The sequence below is a fragment of the Drosophila ananassae genome, chromosome 3R (assembly GCF_017639315.1).
Source record: "Drosophila ananassae strain 14024-0371.13 chromosome 3R, ASM1763931v2, whole genome shotgun sequence".
Taxonomy (NCBI): Eukaryota; Metazoa; Arthropoda; class Insecta; order Diptera; family Drosophilidae; genus Drosophila; species Drosophila ananassae.
In genome coordinates this window covers 1505946-1520688 of record NC_057930.1, presented here as the reverse complement: position 1 = coordinate 1520688, position 14743 = coordinate 1505946, and the positions used below count along the sequence as shown (strand labels likewise).

General features: G+C 41.7%; 1 protein-coding gene and 1 long non-coding RNA gene across 5 annotated transcripts; one reads left to right on the top strand and one right to left on the bottom strand.

The window, feature by feature from the left end:
• Positions 1-382: 382 nt before the first annotated feature.
• On the top strand, positions 383-1097 carry LOC123257461 (glycine-rich cell wall structural protein 1.0-like). Its single transcript, XM_044716631.1, has 2 exons — positions 383-764; positions 817-1097. Exons 1-2 carry the CDS (start codon positions 383-385, stop codon positions 1095-1097), a joined length of 663 nt encoding a protein of 220 aa, XP_044572566.1.
• Positions 1098-8777: 7680 nt separating this feature from the next.
• On the bottom strand, positions 8778-9839 carry LOC116655248. Of its 4 annotated transcripts, none has more exons than XR_006507379.1 (4): positions 9353-9839; positions 9119-9152; positions 8991-9055; positions 8778-8935 (listed from the first exon to the last, which is right to left on the bottom strand). It is a non-coding gene; the product is annotated as an uncharacterized LOC116655248 (long non-coding RNA). The 4 variants fall into 4 exon arrangements; XR_004310389.2 differs by having other exon boundaries at positions 8783-8935; positions 8995-9055; positions 9353-9835; XR_006507378.1 differs by having other exon boundaries at positions 8783-8935; positions 9119-9831.
• Positions 9840-14743: the final 4904 nt, after the last annotated feature.

Sequence of the window (14743 nt, the reverse complement as noted above, 5' to 3'; positions counted from 1 at the left end):
CGCAGACGTAAGGCGTGAAAAAGGGGGAGAACATAGAATTATAAATTTTATTAAAAAAAAAAAAAAGGAACAAGAGAACGGAAATTACACGAACAAACGGAGATAAGGAATAAGGAGGAGACCCACAATCGGGAGCACGGATGGTGAATATGAGAACCTCGGGAAAGCGGCAGAGAGCAGGTCTATAAAAAGGCAGCGGGCGACACTTGGCCGGCCAGTCGATACTCAAAGGCAACATGAACGCATCGCACACGCCCTCGCACACACCCTCACCAAACACGACGCCGGTGGTCTCCTCCGACGAGAGCGACCTGGAGATCCTGGTCCTAGCCAGGATGGGACATCCGGCGGCTCCGGGGCGACGAAGAGGATCCTCCTGGTGATGGTCCAGGAAAAAAAATGGAGTAAAAGAAATTCCGGTGGGCTCGGCCACCGTGGAGGAGGAGGACCACCGGCCCAGCCAAGCGCTAACGGCGGTGCTCCAGAGACGAAGGAGAAGCCACGAAAGGAGGGAGGTGGACGCAACCCTAGCCCTGGCAAGGGCGAGGTTGAATTTGGCCACGGAGATGGCCAAGGAGGCCGTCCAGCGATGGAGGGCGGAGGTGGCATTGGGGCGCGGAGCAATGCTCAGGAGAGCGGCGCGCCGGAGATGCCAACGAAGCAGGACCACCCGGCGGATCCGGTGGGCCAAGGAGAAGTCACTGGACGCCAGAATAAGGAGGATGACGGGTCCACGGGAGTGGCCAATCCGGAAGTGGCAGCCGGTGAAGCCTCCCACCCCGCACCCCCTAGGAGCACGCAGAAAATTAGGATCAGGAGCCATGGACGCGAGGTCCATGGGTGTGGCCGGCCCCAAAGACAAGGCCAGCGTTGGAGCGGCAAACGTCGGGTCCGGAGAAGAGGCCGCCCTGGCCAATCCTCATACGGACGGATTCGGCAGGAAAAGGAGTGGCGGTGCCGCAAGAAAGCTGGCCACCAGAGCTGCAGCGGAAAGTGGAGGAGGAGGCCAGGCGAAGACGGCAGTAAATGGGCAGATGGAGCGTGATCTGGCTGGTGGGGGGAATGTTTTCGGGTGCGCGGAGGCGCTAATGGGATAAGCGTCACCCAAAAAATGTAGCACCAAAACTCGGAAATAAAGAGAAACCGTCAAAACTGCAAACAATTGAATAAAAAAAAAGGGGAGGGAAACAAAAAAAAAATATATATATATATATAAAAAAATATAGAAAAAAACACAAGGAAAAAAATATATATAAAATAAAATATTAAACATGGAAAATATTTAATAAGAACAAATAGGAAAACAGGCAAGCTAGCACGGCGGCGTCGGATGGGCCAGCGCGTCGGTGTTTAGAAAGTACGGAAGAGAAGAAATGCGTCGAGTGCAGACGGCGTGCGGGGGCAGCACTGGGGACAGAGGAACCAGCACGGTGGCGCGCACAAAAGAAGGAGAAAGAGGAATCACCGTGGAACGTAACAGTCCCATGCGGGCGTCCGCGGCCGCGCTCAAATGTTATGGGAAAGAGCGGGGACGGCGGGGAACGAAGCGGCCTGCGACTGCGCAGCTGTGTTTAGAAAAATGCAGAAAACACAGAAATGCATTTGGAGTGACCAAGGGGGCGCGGGGATATCTGGACGAAGTCCGATGACCAGCACAATAACAATACGGATCAGAGGCCCAAGCGGGGCAAACAGGGGAGGCAAATAAAGAAAGCCTGCCGATAGAAATGCGGCGGGAATCGGAGAAAGTTAACGGTGAGAGCAGAGGAGCGGAGGATTAACGGCAGGAAGCGAGATTTGCAAGGATTAACGGGCGCCTCTGGCACTATATGAGGAGCGAGTCAGCCAAGGAGTAGAAATCAAGGAGCAAGTGGGAAAAGGAACAAGGATCCGCGGCGAAACTGAAGCCCAAGGTTAAAACGAGTCGGGTTGGGTTATTCCCGGACACAACAGGTATCGGACATAGCGATAGCGACGCACCGGCCTGGCGTACGCCTTATCGATTCCTGACCGTTAAGACCAGGTGTGATCCTGTAAAGCGAGGGGTAGCCAGCTCGGGAACTCAAGCCCAACAGTGAAACCAAGCAGGGTCCCAAGCAGGGACACCCCGGGAAAGTCAAGAGAATCCTGATCCAGGCGCTGGGGCGAATGCACGCAGGTGTTTGGAGGGGAGTGGCGAACGCAGCCGGGGGCGTGTCCTGCGTAGTAGGTAGGCCCTTCGTGCCCTGATCCGGCCCCCTGGCGCCGAGAAGCGCATCCTGCCCGGCGTATGCCTGGAAGGTGAGCCTATCGGTCTGCTAACACGGATTAGGTGCCGGACACGGCGAAAGGGCATTCCCAGTGAGCCAAGGTGAGTCCAAACGGAGGGAACCGTGAGCCGTTTCGGGGCTAGGCACCCTGCTGGCCGCAAGCTTTGGGAGGGCGTGTGTATTGGCACCAACCCGGAGCGGGGATCGGGGATCGACGGGAGGACGAACGGTCGGTCGTCTGAGCCAAGCAGCCGGTGAGATTCACCCTTTTGTAAATTGATCGCAATAAAGGGGATATTTATTAAACGAAGCACCCTGTGTTATTTCTGGGCTCGGGCAATCACGTCGAATATATAAATTCGATAGGGCATCTTTCGCAGGCGGTGGCCTCATTGCTGTTAATAACACAGGCCAACAGCAAAAAATCTCCACGCATAATTTCACCTGCTCCATAACCTTTAAGCTCCACTGAACCAAAGTCCAGAACAAACATAGGTTCTATCACCCACAGTTTCCGCGGTACACCTAGGAGAAGAAATTGATTGAATTTTACCATATATTGAATTATGTAGTCCGTGTAATGGCGATGACCATCATTGTTTCTAGTACATATCATTTTGAAATGTATGTATACCAACTTAAATTAAAAAATGGTATCTAGCAGTTACCACATCTTTGGAATACTCATCCAAAGTTGAAACCTCAGATTTTCTACATTAATTTTTGGTCTTCTATGATTTTTCTCCAATCATTTTTCTATGGAAGATTTTTATTTTCTGATTGAAATCACTAGATCATACCATGTTTTAATTTTGGATTTAAGGAAAAACTCGAAATAATTTTATTGAATTTATTATAGGTGGTTAAACAATATTTTCTTCAATTAAATTGGAGTTTTTAATCTCATATTTTCAAAAAGTCATGGCTATCTACAACTTCTGTAAAGCTTTACTAAACAAGCTAAATCTGCAATAGATACGTTTTGAACAAAGAAACAGTTGTAGATAGCCATGACTTTTTCATTGCTGTAATTTCTGCTGGTCAGTCTCATATTTTTCTGACCTGTTCCTATATACTTACATCGGTTAAGGATACTGTATATTTTCACCACCTTGAGGCTTGAACAAACTTAATGTTTTATTATTAGTCAATGACTCTGATTATTAGTCAATGACTCTCCTAATTATGGGTAATTTTAACCTTCCCCACCTCTCCTGGATCCCGTGTGAAGATGACAATTCCCTGCATGCCAGTTGTTACAACGACTTTGTTGAAGAATTAATTGCTCTTTTCCAAATTAACCCCATCCTTAACACAATTAACCGAACTTAATACCGAACTTAATACCTGATTTTCTCTAATATGCTATCGCTTCCTGAGGACTTAAACCATCCCACACTATTGGTTTCTGTGTTAATTGATGTCCCTAATATTCATGCTATCTATAAGGCTCAGCCTCGTACTTAATGTTTCCAAAAAACGGATTAAAAATGCTCTTCGCAATCATTTCAGTCTGGAATTGACTGGGAATATTTTTCATCTTTTAACTCTATCGAAGTAGCTACTAATTCATTTTATGATGTAATTCACGAAGTCTGATTGTCATCATCAACTAAAACGCCTTGGTTTAATAAACACCTTCCTCGTCTTAAGAAGAGAAAATCAAGAGCTTAAAAAATGTTTCTTAAGTCTGGATCTTTGTTTTATCAGACAAAAATTTCTTTACATTCGCAACCAGTTTTAACAACATATCTTCTCTCTTTTTAACAACTTTATAAGCGTTACATCGCAAATTACAAGGCAAACTTTCGAATTGATCCGAGCTTCTATTCGTTTGTCAATATTAATACAGTCTTTTTCAGAATAAGGTATTGCTAATCTCTTTGCTTCATTTTTTCAATCAACCTATTCGTTCGATCACATGATTTAAATTTTACATACCCTTAGAAAATTCCGAACATAATCAATATTTACTTGTCAAAATTGCATCATTTTGATGTTTGTAATGCTCTTTTAACCTTGGATATATAATTTTTTGCTGGTCCCCATAATGTCCCGAGCTGTATTCTCAGGTACGGCTCCGATATCCTATGCTATCCTCTTACTACCCTATTCAACTTATCTTTGAACCTTCCCAAGGCATAACCTTCCCAATAGATGGAATGAAGCTTTCATAAGAAAGGTTATAAAATACTTATAGAAAACTACTGCGGAATTGCTTAACTTTCGGCGATTCCCAAGCTGCTGGAGAAACTGGTAACATCGCAACTGCAACATGATTGCAAAAGAAAAATATCCTCCACACAGCACGGTTTTGTCTTACATCGTTCAACTACAACCAATCTGCTTGAATTCTCTTCGATCGTCTATCGGAAGGGTTATCTAAAACACTCTCTTCTCACTTAACTGCTCAAAGTACAAGGTTATGACGTTTAATAATAGCATGCCTCATGTCATCTCGTACTCACTTGCGAATTACGTTATAGATCGGGTTTCTTTAATAAACGATATTGGATTTCTTTTCGACCACAAGCTGTCGTTGAATGAACATAATTCTGTAACAGTTAATAAAACCAGAGTACTAGCTTTTATCAAGCGCTGATGATGCCTTCACCACTAAAACACTGTATGTCTCTTTGGTTCGACCGATCCTTGAATACTGTTTATGCGTTTGGAGACCGCAGTACATGTTCATCAAAGGGATATTGAATCCGTGTAAAAGCAGTTTCTCTTGTCTCTTGTCGGCTAAAATTATTAAACCTACCACCATTGCAAGTACTTCGTACTTGTGCTGGGGTAATGCTTCATAGGATCATTTTTGGTCAAGTTGATTCGAAATTTTTACTGGAAAAGATACTATTTTCTGATCCAGACATGTTACCATGTCCTTTCGACCCCTTTGGTTACCAATTTGTTGATCGATTTTTGTGGATCATGATGATTTTCTGTAAAATTTATAAACTATTTTCGCATTTTCCCCCTGAAATTATACCAAGATGAAATTAAATGTAATTTGATTGTATCTCTGTAAAAATAATTTAGACTTACTCTTAAATATATCTATAAAAAACTGAACCAAAAAACTAATTTTTAATTAAAATAGCAACTACCATAAATATCCCGCAAAATCTGGTTACAGCAGTGTGACATTCGGATCTAACGTCTGCCCACTAACCGTTTTTTATACATGGACAAGGTCATGTGCTACATTTAAATTTTGCTGAATTTCGAACTTAAACGTTGTGAAAGTATCAATACCGTTATGCTTTTCTTTTCTTACATATATGGCATTTGCATCGCAAAATTGAAGCGCTCTTTTTGTACTTTTGCCATCCACATAAAAGCAGTCTTATATTTTTTTTGTGACAACCGTATTTATATTTACTGATTGTGTTCACGTTCTATAATGATTGATTCCTTTTGTTGTTGCCTCGTATGTTTTTGCGATGAAAAATACATCTTCAAGAGATGGCTGCAGTTTATACAATGTGGTTGTACCAATTATATTAAATGGAGTGTCCTTTATTATTTATTGCGGATAATTTTATTGACGTTTTTTAATATATTTAACGTTATTATATACGTACGTTATTTAATAGCAACTGGGAAGTTTCCCAGAAAACCAGCACTCCCAGCGTAACTGAACATCATCGTCATCGGTTATAACCGGACAACCATGCACGAGGCACGAGGTCAGTGCTTCTACTAAGGTTTAGACTTTAGTCTGATTTCGAAAATAAAGTTGAAAGGCCTATCTTGTACTAACTTATACATCCTTCAGCTTCTTAATTTTTTGCGAGTACGAGAGTAATTTTACGTAGATCAACAACCTATTTTTGGTGTCTTTGTGGTCCCACATTCATTTTTTGTCGTCCCGCATCTGTTGCCTAAAAAAGTCGTTTTTCTTTAAAATGTTCAGTTTATTTACATGTGATTTTCACTTGTGTTTGTGTACTATGGTGTTCACTACCGAATATATTTTTGCTAGTTTAAACCAACCGACATAACAAAATACATACTTTATGTATAATTAAATGACTATGCGATCTACTTGGGCTTATGAATGTTTTTTCGAGAATTATTTATTTATGAATATCAATTTTGTCATTTTCAAAGTAATCCCCATCAGACATTATACACTTAATATATCTTTTTTTCCAATCCTCGAAGCATTAAAAAATCATTTTTTGTGATCTTCTTCAGCTCCGCCTTGTGTTGTGTGTTGTTGACGTGCTCGGGCGTCGGGATCGCTCTTCGTCGCTCACATCTTCTCGGCTCTCTGAGAACATTTTGTACCCTCGATAAACGTTGCTTTTGTCCAAAATCGCCTGGCCGTATGCAACAGTCAACATTCTGAATGCGTCAGCGCACTTTAAGAAAACAAGCTAAAACACGTACACGAACAATAGCTGTCAAAAACTGACTGACATTCAAAATGGCGAAATTGTCAACATAAGTTAGGGTCATGAGTTCCAACATAACGCCACCAAAAGATATAAAATCGAACATTTGTAGCCCGCGAGAATTCAATATTCGCGATACTTTTTGACCTCGTATTTTTATACTAAATGTAACTTTCTATGGCAATGTTCCCTTTACAGGCTCATTTAGTAAATGCTGTATAAGAGTCATACAGTCCTGTGGATAGGACAGGATTTGAGGAAGTTCATGCAGTTATTACACTGAGTAATTTTTTGGATTGGTAGTTATTATTTGGTAAAATACACTGGTCGACATAATCGATTTTGGGTTTTCTCTCCGGGGTATAGTTTTTTCTGATGTTTGTGTTTTTTTCTATGGACTCTCCCAAACCAATCACCCTCAGTGGCCTAGGTACACATATAAGAAGAAATTGATAAAACGGTACCTTATATTGAAATTTTAAGGGCATGTAATTGCGTATACCACAAAATAGTAGATAGTTCTTGTAAATAGCATTTTTGCATATGTACCAAATACCAAAACTAATATATTATATCATAGATAAAATGTTTTATTATTAAAATCCGTTCAGGATTTTATACCAGTTTATAAATTTTGATTTCATAGGTTTCGCGGTTTCAAAAATCAATAAAATTGTTTTGCTTTTTTGAATTGTATAAGCTTTATATAAGATGAAAAGGTGGACGCTCGAGAGCAAGTATAGGCAGAGCGCTAACCTTTAAACGCGTTTTTTCTCAAGACTATGTATGTTTTTAAAGTCGGTTTTTAACTATTTCTCGCAAACTACTAAGCCGATCCTAATGAAATTTTACCCAGGTCTTCATGATATAATTTAGAATACATTTTTTATAAATATTTATAATTTTTAAAAAACTATAAAAAAAATTATTTAACTATTAAAAAAAAAATTTCGAGAAATTTTCATCGAAATTTAAATCTTTTTATTAAAACGTCCGCCAAAAATCCAATTTTAAGTTTTTCCCCTCCTTCAATACCTAATTTATTTTTTTACTAAAAAACGTTTTTTTTTTGCTTTTATTTCTGATGATCTTGAAAGAGTTTCGCTGACAAAATGGAAGCATCTCTTTTTAGAGGGACAGTTTCATTAAATTATATCATTTTTATTTGCAGAAAAATTATGAAAAACTGCCGTTTTTTTGCCCAGGAAACCCATGTAACCCCTAAGAACAGCTCGGACGCCTATTATTGAATTGTTCATTATAGGCGCAACATTATAGGTGCGGTTCGTCACCTATTTGGACGGGCCGTCTTCAGTTAAAAAGTGCTCTTCCTGTGAGTCCTATCTCTTTTATCGACGCATTATGACACCTAATTATTTTCAGTTCCCCCAACCTGTGTCTTTCTTAAGCAAATTGGAGAAAACAATTTTGGAAATTGGGAGCTGCCGTTCGGTGTATAAAGTACATTTAATATGCTCTCAGTTATAATTATCTATTATAGTTTCTACGTATGACAATATTAGAAATATGTATATAACTACAGAGAAGAAATTTAAATTTGTTCTAATGAAAAGTTGGTAACTTTAGTTTTGTACATTTATTTTATCTATATTATAATATATTATACATATATACATCATACATATCATACATATGTATATTATATTATTATTATTTTTCATTTTATATTATTCTAAATGAAAAAATTTATAATATTTTTAATTTTAAAATAAGAGTCCTTAAGGTACATTTTTTTCAGAAACATAATAAAATATTAAGAGTATTCTAGTGTCAATATTCATTATGAAACTGAAAACGCCTGTTTTCAAATTAGTTTGTCATGATGTCCTCTGTGTCTTTAGTTTCAGTAGAGTGTCGAGCTTCTCCTGAACGTTTTGCACACATGGCAACAACTAGAGGCGTTATTTTACATACATAAATGGCTTAGGTGACTTACAAATTAAATCGTTTTTTCTAAAAAAAATAAAAAAATTTGCTAAGCCAAACAAAAATTGAAAATTTGTTATATTTGTGATTTTTTTTAATAAAAAAAAGTTTTTTTTGGAATTGAATATAAACTGGTACGTTCAAAAAATTAAATATATACATATATTTTTTTCAAAACATGTATGATTGTAATTATTTCTATTAAATTTAGTTTTAGATTTTAATTTTTATAATATAATGATTTTAATTTATAATATATTTATATTAAAATTTGTATCACCCTTTCTCTATATTGAATACATATTTACTTGTATATGTACATGCATAAATACAGCACTGAAATATGGAAATTGGTTATTTATAATTCGCATTATTCAAGATACATACATACATACATTGTATACATTATATTATTCAGCCATCCATGATTCCGTTCCAATAAAAAGGTGCATATACCTATTTAAATAAAAAATTAATATCATTTATACGTAGGGTATTTAAATGAATAAATGAGTTTACCTTGGCTGGATTCATCAAACTATTTCAGACTAGGCTATTTGTATTTTTATTTTTAGAAATCAAAAAAAGAAAATATTCACATTTGTAATTTTTTATATATATTTTTTTTTTAAGTCTTATAAACCCCGCTTAAATAAATATTATAAATATTATCAAAAAAATGGTTAAGCATATTTACTTAACAACTAAAAGAAGTTGTTTGCTTTTACAAAAATGTAGGATATATTTTAAAACCTTTAACTTCTGCCTTTAAATATTTTATTCGTAACACATTATCTCAGCAACGCTCTGCCTCGTAATGTTTAACACCAGGTGTGCTCAGCCCTATACTCACAGTGCTCATTATACCCTTGCAGAAGGTATTATAATTTTAGTCAAAAGTATGTAACGCAGTGAATATGAAATAAGCATGTTTCTAAGTTTCTCTCACTATTAAACGCAATCAAGTCTTTCAGTCTTTTATTTCTTTGCACCCAATATATAAGTCGGAACTATGTATATCCTATACCCGCCACATAACTGATTGATCGGAAATGGCATAATTTTTGGTATTTTTTTGCATATCAGGTTCAGACTTAATGCAGATTCTCTTTTTGGTAAACCCATAGGATCCACATTATTAATATAATATATCATTAGGATCGGCCGACTATAGTTAATAGCTGCAATATAACTGAATGATCGAAAATGACACAACCTTCGTATTTTTAAAGAGGAAAGCTTAGGACTTTTTTGAAAATTTTTTTTAGAAAATTGACTTAATAGCGAAATTCTCATAAAAATTGACCGACTATATCCGATCCGAGAGACAGACCAAGAATGGATTGGAAAAGTTGATTAGCGGCTTTCGCAAATTCAATGACCAAGTCTGTGCGCTTGATTCACAGTTTAGTAGTCTACAACTGATAAATGAGTCTCCAAGAAATCCGCTGTATTTGATATGTTTGTGGCGAATAATCTTCAGTCTGCTCATTCGTAAAATGTGCAGATGCTCAAATCTCTAACCACCCCAAGGACTGGACATGGGAAAAATTCAGCTTCCGCATATCTCAGTATAAATGAGCAATTGTCTAAGGCATCGCTTCAATTGATACCACTGGACCCAATAATTCCTATCTTACAAGTCATACAGCCGAGTAATCAACCGTATGGACTTCTGGTACCGACTGATGTTGCCTATTAGTAACTGCGACACTAAAAGCCTTATAAGTGAGCCGACCATCGAAATAAGCGAAAAGAAAAATCATAAAAGTATGATGACATAGATTTTCTATGCATTAAAATAATCCTGTCCCGGTTATACGTTACCTGTTCCTACATATACAACCTTCGTCAGCTGTTAGCTGTCTGGGAGACTTTAATATCTCAAAACTCATCATTTCCATCCTCCATCTTTATAGCTTAACACAAACTACGGTTTCTTCACAGATATGTTGGCACGTCACCCGGTCAAATTAACCACGTTAGAAATTCTTTATGTCGGCTGCTGGACCTTTTCAGGAACTTTGCCCCATTTTAATCCTGAGGATCCATATCCTCCCATTATTGAGGTTTTAATTAAAACCAATTGACCTTAAGCCTATACCTAAAACTCGTCAATTAAAGTAATCCTTAAACTCCACTTAAAGTACGTTTCTTCCGTAAGGCTGAATTTATGAAACTGAAGAAGTTAATTGTTGCAATTTGATTGGTTTGATTGGTGCGATCGACTGGCATGTGAAGATACAAACATTGCCTTTCATAAATTTTATTACACTTACAAATATTTTTCGACTTTAGTCTACCGAGGAAATATCCGTCCGCTTCAACAAATCCGCCTCGGTATACAAGGCACCTATTAATTACTTAGAAACTTAAATAAAAATAAAATAATCGGCTGTAAAATAAGTTTTTCAAGATACTTAGTAGCTCGGCCTAATAGCCGTGCATAACGAAGAATGTTATAGGAGTTATATTCGCCGCAGCTGGATTCAGTTTACTCAGGATCCGAAGCAGTTTTAAAACTTTTTAAGCACTAAGCGTAAAGATGTTTTTTTTATCTGTTTAGGTTTGTAAATCTATAAGCGAACACTGATTACACAATGGCGGATCTCTTTCTAGCACTATTCCAGCTCAACTTTACTCTTATAATATTTAATAATATTTATTCTGCCAACCCTATATTTTACCCAACTTTTGATAAAAGTGATTTATAATCGGGTCTTCTTAAGGTTGAGGCCCTGTATGCCGTTGCAAGGCTCCGATGGAGTAGCTGGCTATCCTGAAGGCTGAGAAGGCAAAGTTCTCTTAAATTCTTTAATTTATTTCTAGAGACTTCGATCTTTCCCCTCATGTGGAAGAAATTTTTACTCCTCTGCATAAAATGAAAAAAAATACGAAGCTACAAATTATAGACCCATTTCCAAACTGTCAGCAATTGCAAAGACTTTTGGGCGTATCCACTGTACCGAACTGTTTTGCTAATTTGTGCTCGCAATAAATACCGCGGCTACCTCACAGAGTTTGTGGATCGTTCCACCGAATTTATAGATTCGACGTGACTGCCCTTCCGCCGTGAGCGGCACCTAATCCATGTTAACAGACCATTAGGCTCACCTCCCAGGCATACGCCTGGCAGGATTCGCTTCTTGGTGCCTGGCAGCCGGATTAAGGTACGAAGGGCCTACCTACCCCACAGGACACACCACCGGTTGCGTTCGCCACTCGCCTCCAAACACCTGCGTGGATCGATGGCTGACCAGAGGTTTGGCGTCGCGCCTCTTTCACTTCAGGTGATTTGCTGTGGGTACGCTCCAACGCCTGGATCAGAAGTCTCCTGACTTTGACCGGGGTGTCTCTGTTTGGTGTTATGTGCGGGCTTGAGTTCCCAAGTTGGTTACCTCTCTCTTTACAGGATCACATCTGGTCGTAACAAACAGGAATGGATAAGGCATACACCAGGCCGACCCGTCGCAATTGTTCTGACACCAGGATACCTGTCGTGTCCGGGATTAACCAACCCGACTCGACTTACCCTTGGGCTTCAGTTCCGCCGCGGATCCTAGATCCTTTCCCCACTTGCTCTTTGACTTATCCTTGTTCGATGAATCGCTCACAGCCGGCGGACTTACCCACAGAGGGTCCTTGAGCCACAGATCCTTTCGCACTCGCTCTAAATCTCGGGCGAATTTTAGACTTACCCACGGGGGTGTTTCACTCAACACTTCCAGATTCCCTAGAAGACTGAACCTCGATTCGCTCCAGTGGCCCTCGCTTTATATAGCGCCTGAGGCACCCGTTAATCCTTATAGATCTCGCTTCCTGCCGTTAATCCTTCATTCCTCGGTTCTCGCCGTTAATCTTTTCCCGCATTTTCATTGACGGGATCCCTTTCATATAGTTATTATGCAGTTCACCGGACTTTGTGCAGATACCAGCCGTGCTTCGTCCAGCCGTGCTGTCGTGGGCCGCTACGTTCCCCGCTGTCTCCGCTTTCTTGTACAACATTCGAGCCCGGCCGCGACGGCCCGCCCGAAACCGTTGCGTTCCACGGTGATTCGTGGAACCATTCTCCTTCTTCGGTTCGCGCAGCCTTCTTCGTCTGCCTCCGCTGGTGCCCCTTCATGCCGTCTATATTCCGAACGCATTTCTTTCCTTCCGCACATTCTAAGCCCAGCCGCGCTGGCCCGTCCGGAACCGTTAAGTTCCACGCCGTCTCCGCTTCCTCCTTTGTCCGTGTGCGCAGCCGTACCAGCTTGCCTGCCCCCGCTGTTGCCCCTCTTGCCACCTATCTTGGCGTGTGGGAGATTTAATATCCTCACAAGCAGTTGCACAGTGGGTTATGAGCTATCAATAAATAGACGAATTAAATTAACTTTTTTGTTCCAAAAATAAACCCGTTTTTCGAGTATTCCTCTCCTGAATGGAAGCTCTTTTTAAGTCAAAGTGCAGTTGTCCTTTTTGATGATCTTCAAGGATGGCTGTCCCCCCTGAAAGCGGTGGAGACATTTGCGGGGGCAATAATAAATGTGCGGCTTAGCGAATTGGAAGGAACTCTGAGGACCGTAGAATTCGCATCGGCGACGAATTTGCATATTGTAACGAACTGTTTTGCTATATTTTGCTCGCAACAAACGCCGCGGCTAGCTCACAGAGGTTGAGGGTACGTTCCACCGAATTTATAGTTCGACGTGATTGCCCGAGCCCAGAAATAACACGTTATTGCTTCTTTTCAAATTAATCCCCTTTATTGTAAATAGTTTACAAAGCAATAAAAGGAATCTCACCGGCTGTCTGGCTCAGCCGACCGACCGCTCGTCCTCCCGTCGATCCCCGATCCCCGCTCCGGGTTGGTGCCAATACGCACGCCCTCCCAAAGCTTGCGCCCGGCAGGTCGTGCGGTCCTGGTGCCGAAACGGCTCTCGGTTCCCTTCGTTCGGACTCACGGACTCTGGTTGCGGGGCCTGTGTTGTTGATGTCTTCTGCTGCCGCTGCCTGTCCGTCGCTGCTGCTCCTCGTCGTCGCTGCTCTACCGTTGCCGCTGCTCCCTCGTCGTCGCTACTCTACGGTTGCCGCTGCTCCCTCGTCGTCGCCGCTCTACGGTTGTCGCTGCTCCCTCGTCGTCGCTGCTCTCCTGCTGCTGCTCCTCCGTTTGGGAACGCCGTGGACCTCGGAACCTTTGGCTTGCCTGGACTTGCCCTTTCGCCGTGGCCGGCACCTAATCCGTGTTAACAGACCGAGTGGCTCACCTCCCAGGCATACGCCGGGCAGGATATGCTCCTCGCTGCTTAGCGGCCGGATCAGGGCACGAAGGACCTTCCTACCCTACAGGACACGCCCCCGGTCGCGTTCGCCACTCGCCTCCAAACACCTGCGTGCCTACGCCCCGCAGGATCTATGGTAGGCCAGAGGTTTGGGCGTCGCGTCTCCTTTGACTCCAGGTGGTTCACCGTGCATACGCTCCAGCGCCTGGATCAGGATTCTCTTGACTTCCCGGGGTGTCCCTGCCTGGTTTCACAAATGGGCTTGAATTCCCGGGTTGGTTAGCCCTCGCGTTACAGGATCACACCTGGATCGAACGGTCAGGAGCAGACAAGGCGTACGCCAGGCTGATCCGTTGCTGCCGCCACTACACCAGGATACCTGTCGTGTCCGGGAATAACTCCACCCGACTCTTTTACCCTTGGGCCTCAGCTTTGCCGCGGATCCTTGATCCTTTTCCCCTGACTCCTTGCTCGATTTGATGCGCGTACCGCCGCCGGACTTACCCACAGGGGGTCCTTAGGCTATTTTCGTATATCCTTGCTCACTCGCTTTAATAGCCCGCACTGAAGACTGTCGGACTTACCCACGGGGGTCCTTCAGCCTGTACTCCTAACTCTTCAAGGAAGCTTTCCAACTTGAATGGCAGACTTACCCACGGGGGTCTTTCACTCACTCTCCCAGCTTCCCTAGAAGACTCGGCCCCGATTCGCTCCAGGGGCCCTCCTTATATAGTGCCAGAGGCGCCCGTTAATCCTTGCGAATCCACTTCCTGCCGTTAATCCTCCGCTCCTTCACTTTCTCCGTTAGCTTTCTCCAAGCCCGCCGTCTTTCTATCGGCGGGCTTTCTTTATTGTTCCCCCCGATTGCCCCGTTCGGGCCTCC